The sequence below is a fragment of the Thermobia domestica genome, chromosome 4 (genome assembly GCF_964235325.1).
Source record: "Thermobia domestica chromosome 4, izTheDome1.hap1.1, whole genome shotgun sequence".
Lineage (NCBI taxonomy): Eukaryota > Metazoa > Arthropoda > Insecta > Zygentoma > Lepismatidae > Thermobia > Thermobia domestica.
Window position 1 is genome coordinate 2,411,066 of NC_137457.1, and position 8,744 is coordinate 2,419,809.

Consider the following 8,744-nt stretch of genomic DNA (forward strand, 5'->3'; position numbering starts at 1 on the left):
ATACAAACTCAGAAAGGAAGTTTTGCCCAGATCACAAAACTCTCTAAATTTCATTAAAACCTCTTAAATATTAAATTGCTATTCTAATACTATGTTTTTTTTTTTAAAAAAGAGGAAAGTTAAAGAGGGTTGAATTAATTAATACTGGGTAGGTAAAGCAAGATAACTTCAGGAATGTGTGGTGGTTAGAAGGAATTTGATATATAGGAAAATGGACCGCAATTTTGTCCAGGAAATGCTATTTAAAATTGTTTTCCTTTCAATATTACGCAGAGCAATCCGTTATCCTGACAGTGGTACACTGCGCAGATATACGGAATCCGTAAGTTTGCTATGGAAATCTGTAAGGAACATACATTATGCATATGCTACATACATACTGTTCTTTTCCCACTTAGATGTTACATCATGCCGCTGCAGGATCTCTGACATCTAGCAGTCTTCCGTATGATACGTACGTCAGCGATATGTTATATAAATCCGTTTGTATGTGAGAACCTTAGCGTCTACATACATTTATTTGTTTCATATGGAAAATGCGTATAGACGATCACTTATACGAAGGTATTATATAACATACATTTTCAGTTATAAGTTGATGCAGGATGGTACCTATACTCGTACATTAAGAGTCTTCATCCCGGCGAAATTAAAATACCGCTAATTTTACAGTAATTATGTGATATCTTCAAATAGATAAAAGATAATCGAAATGTGCAACAAGAACGCCCTAGACAATATTATTTTACATGAGAAACCGTTATCACGACTCACTTATCTGCTTTCGATTTCGAGCCATTTTCAAAATCAGCATTTATTTTCGCGTTTCTAAACAGCTGAAAACGGAAAGCCACTAGGTGACTTGTGATAACGGTACCTCACGCAAAATAATATTGTCTAGGGCGCTCTTGTTAAACGTTTGAATTATTTTTTATTTATTTGAAGATATCACATAATTACTGTAAAATTAGCGGTATTTTAATTTCGCCGGGATGAAGACCCTTTAAGTCCAAAAACTTTACGTTTTTTTCTCTGTGCATCTCATCCAATATTTCAGTGAAAATCTCTTGATTGTCAGCACTGTGTGGTGTATTTCTGCTTCAACTGTTGAGCCCTACTATACTCTTACAAATATTACAGAACGGACCAAGGAGTAACGAAACTCTGTTTCCTCGAACAAATCGGTTAACAAACGAGCTTTGTGACCATTGTTGTTCTTTGGCTCATGAAAGATATTTCAAAGTATGAATGCACGTAATTCAGTAACGTAGGATAATCAGATTTATGGTCAAAATTCTAAGGTATAGTCATTGTTACATCGATAATAATTCATCATAAAAAAAAAAAAAAAAAAAAAAAAACCGGAACGATATCGAATGTCGAAACAACAAATTTACTACAGAACATCTGTCAAAAGATATTAAACTATTTTACAAAATTTTCTAAATCTTTCGAAACTACAAGTCAACTGTGGAGGTTAAGAACGTACAAAAATAAAACTACGAAACTACGAGACGCTTCTCAATCTTCTTTTTAAATCAAGATTTTGCCTCTCGTTTGCGTTTTTCTCTCGACACGTATGACTTTCTGTAAAAAGGGACAATCCCGATTTAAAAAATGAGACGTTTGGTGAGTCTACTGTATCTACCCGTGGCGTACTTAGGAGGCTATCGTTCTCAAGCCCGCCCCCGAAATAAATTTGTTAGTTTCTCGCATTCCACGTACAACAATAATCATTCTTACAATAACAGTAATTATTTCATTGATTTTTCCATTTTCTTATGCTCTTTGTCCAGAAATAATACTGTATTTGTCAAATTTCATACCATGTAAAAACTGCGTTCTGTTTTTCTTTCTTTCGTCCATTCTAGTTTTCTGTTTCTTTTTCTTTCGTCCATTCTACTCTTCCGATTCTTTTACTTAGTCGTTATTTTCTTTCGTTTCTCCTATCATACTTTCGATCATTGTTAGTTGTGATTCAAGTCGACCGTCGCGTCGTCAGTAACACCAAAATTAAGAAGAGCTGATAAGCGAAACCAGTGTTCAACACCAACTTGCACGGATATCAACATAACGGGACTTTAGTTATTATACTGTAGCAAAGGAATACTTACATCGTTTAGTTATAAAGAAAGGTAAATGTTTGAATTAAAGAAATCAAGATGGGGAATAAATAGCCCAGGAAGTTAGGTAGGCCAAAAGCAAGGGCGTCCATCAAGGGGGGGCAAGGTGGGGCGCTTGCCCCCCTAACAAGAAATTGTACTTGGGAATATGGAAAATCCAATAGAATTTCTACATTAGTTACAGCAAAATTTGAAACTATATTTGAAATGTCGCTTATACTTGCACCCCCTTGGAAACCACAACATGGGCGCCCTTGGCCAAGAGGATGTTTTCTTTTTCTTCTATGAATAGTACAAAAGGTTAGATTCACTACTAATTTTTCGCTGTGCCTCATATCACATAAGATTCACCAGTCTGCCTGCAATTTTTGCCATTAAAACTGCAATCAGTATATTTGAGCTTCAATTTATCTCAACATTTTCTTTCAGGTAAAAACGTACACAGCTAAAACTAGATATCCTTTTTTTCTTTTGTAAAATGAAGTCAGATAAGTCGAAATGAGATTACAAATATTCAACTTGTGTTTGCAGAAGCGTCATTTCACAGTTGACGATGGGGGGGGGGGGAGATCCTCCACCGACATACGAGTTTCACATTTTTTCCCTAGTATATTAGTAGGCAATCGATTAAAATATATTTAATTCTGAAACTCAGGTGGGCAATTGCCCCCTGTTTTCCCAATGACGCCCTTGTGTGTTTGGGTTTTAAAGGGTGAAAAGAAAAAAATATAAGTCCTTATTCGCGTGTTGTGCTTAGTCTCCCCAAAACAAAATCCTAAATACCCCACTGATACCCACAATCTCACTTAGTCGGTAGTGTTTTCGCAAGTTTACCGTGAATATTCCTTGGAAAAGTGCTGTGTTCAAAAATTGTATATTTTTTTTCACTTTCTGTGTTAGTTTATTTATCATTACCCGTTTCACTTTAATTATTTCTCATTACCCGTTTCACTTTAATTATTTCTCATTACCCGTTTCACTTTAATTATTTCTCATTACCCGTTTCATTTTAATTATTTATCATTACCCCTTTCTCTTTAATTATTTCTCATTGCCCGTTTTACTTTAATTATTTCTCATTACCCGTTTCACTTTAATTAATTCTCATTACCCGTTTCACTTTAATTATTTATCATTACCCCTTTCTCTTTAATTATTTCTCAGTACCCGTTTTACTTTAAATATTTATCATTACCCGTTTCACTTTAATTATTTCTCATTACCCGTTTCACTTTAATTATTTCTCATTACCTGTTTCACTTTAATTATTTCTCATTACCCGTTTCACTTTAATTATTTTTCATTACCCGTTTCACTTTAATTATTTTTCATTACCCGTTTCACTTTAATTATTTCTCATTACCCGTTTCACTTTAATTATTTCTGATCACCCGTTTCACTTTAATTAAGGGCATTTTTTATTTTCATTATTTGTCATTCATCACAGAGGGCGAAAGAAATCCGCGCACATACCTGTTCAAATTATTTCTGTGGTCTGTCTTATCAGGTGAATTACTGTATAGTAATACTGTATTGTATTCATTAATTTTCATTTTCATGTATAGTAAAGGCTCTATGCCTTCATAAAGCACGTACGTTTGCTTTGTTTCAGGGTAATTGGGCAATTGATTCTCTGCTATATTCTCAAGCAATCAATAGATACAAATACAGTACTGTATTTTGTGAGAAAATATTCTTATTTATTCTTTCTTAAACCCATTCCCGATAACCCGGCATTTTCACAAACTCGGTCACCCTTCGATCCACATTAGGACGAGTTTTCGGTACTCTACTGTATATGTAAAAGAATTGTGGATGTAGCTCAGGCATATTTTTAAAGAAAAATATCCCAGCATTTCTTCAGGGAGAAAGAGAATGAAAATCAGTCATGAAAGGAGACGACCGACTTTGAACCGGGAAACTTCTAGTTGCCATACGAGATTACGTGTTTTTCTTGTTTGTAAGGGAATTCATTGAGACGGAATGGGAAAACTCTAAGAAAGGATACAATATTGTCTACCAAAATCTCACCTTACGGTGATCGAACTAATTTAAGAACCCTTATAAAGACTGAGGTTAATTATGACCTACATTGTTATATAGGAAGTGTATTAATGATTTACGGCGTTCAATTGGGTAATTCAGAACTAATACAATTTTATTGAAGTTACCAAGTAGATTTCATTTCTCGCTTTACCCATCTATTGAAATCAAAACTGATAAACCTATCACATAGACTTCAATCCTGTAATTTGAAAGTCTACTGTAGTTTAACATTGTTTCTTAGTTATAGTTAATCATGCAAACAATATTTGGACTAAACTCCTGCGATTGGGTATGAAAATTCCTGTTGGAGAAATAAATCAATGTGATGATGATAGATCACATATCAAAAGCTACCTGACTGTAGAACTCCCAGTGCATTTAGCGTGAGCCCACTCTAAACATTCCTTACATTACTGCCCAAAACTTATAATGAACCTTAAAGGCTTGTAGCACCATCGTATTATTCAGTGAAGAGAGCTAAAATTGTTTATGCAACCTTTATCTAAATTTATGTATATTTTTCTTGTTTCAGCGTTCATTGCGATAGGAGCGTGCTTCGACGCTGGTGTATGGTATTATGCAAAAGATCTCAAGATATTCGACGACGAGGCAGTGGTAGAAGACGAATCGAAGGAGAAACTGAATTCAAAATAGTGTTTGTGTTGTGTTTTCTATGTTAAAATTTTCAACACACATTAATATTTTATTCTTAATAATTGTAAATACGAGTAAATATAATAAATCATTTTTAAGAAAAATAAGCCTAATCATTTAATTCAATTATCCAATAAGTTGATAATAAAATCGCTGTGAACTTTACAGTGTTCATAGAATTTTACTTCTGGAAAACTTGGTCAGCTACTCTTGGCTACGTCCGAGCACCACGTAGCGACTTGCACTGCATACTCACACCGCTACCTACGTAACACAAATCAATTGTACGTATTCATTCTGTGTTTCCACGAAACCTAAAAGTGTTTATTTATTTTGTCATGGACGTGTACTTAAACCTTCCTTTATAACTGTTAGAATTCTTATTTTTCCTCTTCCTCTTTTCCCACTTATTTCGGGTCTAAGTTTCTGATGAGCCTTCTTCATAAAGCCTTGTTACGAACTTCTTTCCTTGTTACATCTTTACTCCTAAAATCATTCTTAACCATATTTATCCATTTCCTTCTTGGTTTCTCTCTCTCTACTTCTCTTCCCATCCACTTGCATTGCAATTACTTTTCCGTTCACATAGTCTTTTGTCCTTGTCATTAGATGGCTAAGCGAATGCAGTCTTCCTTCTTGGATCTTTATACATATTTCTATAATCTGTTTGTTCATCTTAGTTTCTTATTCCTTTGTCTGTCTCTTCTTGTTATCTCACAGCGCAGAATTCTCATTTCGGTAACATTAGATCTTTCCTGTGCTTTCTTTGTTAAGCATTTCTACTCCGTATGTGATTGCTGGCCTAACTACTAGTATGTCTATTCTTTACGACGATTCTACGGTTATACAGAACAACACGTATTTTTCTTTCTATTTCACCATTCATCATGCATTCTGTCTTATTTCCACGTCCAAATTATAATTTTTCACAACAGATGATCCTTCATCTTTTAGCCCTTCTTCCTATTTCCTTATCCTTTGAACTCTAAATATTCTGTTTCTTTTCTACTAATACCTCTACTCCCAAAGATTCCCTCCTCCTCTCTCATTAGGTTTTAACTTCTTCCCTATTTATGTTGCATAGTATAATATCGTAGCCAAAATTCTTACTACATTATGCACCAATATCGTAGCCAAACATCATCCCTGACATCTAGAGTTATAATATTAACGACAGCGCAAAAGACGTACAGGCTTAATGCCAGTTTGTCGTAGGCCTTTTCCATGTCAATGCAACTTTATTTGCGTCAGTAATTTGTTGTACCATTGTATAACTTATCTGATTGGTTTCAAGTATAAACGTTTACGTAGCACTCGCCAAACTACCTTTCGTTTAATGCCTGTCTCGTCAGACGCACGGCGCGTTTATTTTTTGGAACTACGTGCAAAGCTTTCCCTAACCTGTTCGATAACAGCAGCAGTAACGAGCGGGAGACCTGGTAATTTCAAATAACGAGCAGAACAACCAGTTTCAACAAAGTTCTTGTGCCAACTTAAGTTATAGGTCTGTATGGAAGTTCCTTATCTTCTTCCGTAGAAAATCTACACTGAACAGTTGCTGCAGAGTTCGTTTCATGAAATAACAACACACATAGAGCATGATCCACATAAGCAAAAATCGCTATTTTAAGGGGCAGACTACTAAATATTTTGAAAACCTAATAATTTTTCTTTTGCCCGTTTTTCGTAAGTGGAAAGAGGTAATAAAATGTAACTTACCACAATAATAGATAATGTTATTTTACACCCGAAAATATGAATCGAAAGAATTTTCAGTGTTGCCATCCATAGAAATTACAGTGTGACCAGAATTTGAATTACTCAAAAATCTAAGTAAAGGCAGCAACTAGAAAAATGAGCTCAACGGTAATTGATGCCTTATCATGCTGTCTATGTTTCTTGTTTACTACTTTTTAAATAATATTTCTATTTATTTTGTAATAATTTATGTAAGTTTTATAAAGTAAATAGAAATATTATTTAAAAAGTAGTAAACAAGGAACATAGACACCATGATAAGGCATCAATTACCGTTGAGTTCATTTTCCTAGTCGCTGCCTTAACTTAGATTTTTGAGTAATTCAAATTCTGGTCACACTATAATTTCTATGGATGGCAACACTGAAAATTCTTCCGATTCATATTTTCGGGAGTAGAATAACATTATCTATTATTGTGGTAAGTTACATTTTATTACCTCTTTCCACTTACGAAAAACGAACAAAAGAAAAAAGTATTCGCTTTTTCAAAAATATTAAGTAGTCTGCCGCCTTAAGAATGCACTACGGTGGCGGTCATGGTGACGGAATGTGATGTTACAACACTACACGAGTCGAAGTATCTTGCTATAAATTCACTCCTATATCAATTTTCTAAGTTCAATACATTTTATATGGTTTCAAAGTTGTAATTGTAAAGTTCTTTTTGACACCCTGTATATATATATATATATATATATATATATATATATATATATATATATATATATATATATATATATATATATATATATATATATATATATATATATATATATATATATATATATAAGCCTTCCATCCTTCTTAGGATATGCAATTCAGAAAATTTCTTCTCATTTGCATCCTAGGATGCAAGAACATTAATGCAAAATTTCAATGTTCCGCTGTACGACTAATAGTTTCGGAGATCTCCTGAACGGCACAAAGCCATTCAAGCTCCCCTTAGGATACATATTTCGGGAATATTTCCATTTTATTTCAAGATTCTGTTCCCTGTAGCTTCATCAGTGAGTCAGTCAGTGGATATACTGTTATTTATATACAGTATGTTGAGTGTTCTTCTCTTTAAAATCCTTTTCGCTAGCCATAAGTTATCAAAATTTACCATCTACGAATGCGAGGAGAAATCATTAAAGAAGAAAGTGAGTTTAATTTTTTTTTTTTAATTTAATACTGAAATCCTGCTTACCCTAATTGTTTTCGCGCGCGATTTCACTGTGCGTGGTCCCTGTTCTACTCTCGGTGAGAGCATTGAAACCTTGCGTTGGCTAAGCAATACGATGCAAGTCGGGAGCCATCTAAATTAAGACATATATCGAATTCAGATAAAAAAAGTAAGAAATATATGTTCTGGGAAGCTGATGCGCTGACCACACATCATCGGATTGAATAAGTGCCATTTGGCCGGCCAAAGTCCTTCATTGGTTGCAGCGAAGTACACTAAAGAGCTCCCTCGTGACTATGCAGTTAGCATACGAGTATTCGGCGCGGAAGACCCGAGTTCGGTTCCCGGCGGGAGGTCTTCTGATTCGAATTCTACGTTAAGCTGTAAATTCACGTTTGATATAGCCTCGCTGCTGAAAGGGACGATAAATTCTAGTTCAAGCATCAATTCTAAAGAAAACTGAAAAGATTGTAACTCTAGGCATCCATATGGCGGACATTTCAGCCAAACATGCGTGGTCAGTGAATCTTCTTCCAACACATATTTCTGTGCGTGTGTGTGTGTGAGAGAGAGAGAGAGAAAAAAAAAGAGTGAATGAGTGTTAATTTTTGACGTGGCAATTATTAACCCACTTGATAGGTTCCTAGCTAAGCCACTAGGTGAAAATAATGCTTAAAATATTAAGAGTTAACTGACTTCCAAAGAATGGAGTTGGTACTACATTATATGAACACCACCCTGATACCTTGATAATGACTCCACATAAAAAATCCTCACGTAGTTACTGTCATTACACTAATTTAGAAGCACGTACTTCAAGACAACTTACACAGGAGAATTAAATATCCAGTGAGAAGTATAACTATTTCGAGAGACAAAGAAGCAAGTGTAAAATTCAGCAAAATAAACTAAATATTAACAAGACAGTATTCAAGGTTCCTCAGGAAATTAAAACGGAACAAAACTGTACGAAGTTTCAGTATCTATAAAAAAGTG

The 8,744-nt window shown here is 34.5% G+C and overlaps 1 protein-coding gene across 1 annotated transcript in view; it reads left to right on the forward strand.

Moving 5' to 3' along the window:
* Oatp58Dc (Organic anion transporting polypeptide 58Dc) overlaps window positions 1–4,915 on the forward strand; it is a 107,245-nt gene extending 102,330 nt beyond the window's left edge. Inside the window, exon 13 of the mRNA XM_081754994.1 lies at window positions 4,702–4,915. Within this exon, the coding sequence (XP_081611120.1) occupies window positions 4,702–4,823 (122 nt within the window). The 3' untranslated portion in view covers window positions 4,824–4,915. The remainder of the gene's footprint in view (window positions 1–4,701) is intronic.
* Window positions 4,916–8,744: the final 3,829 nt, after the last annotated feature.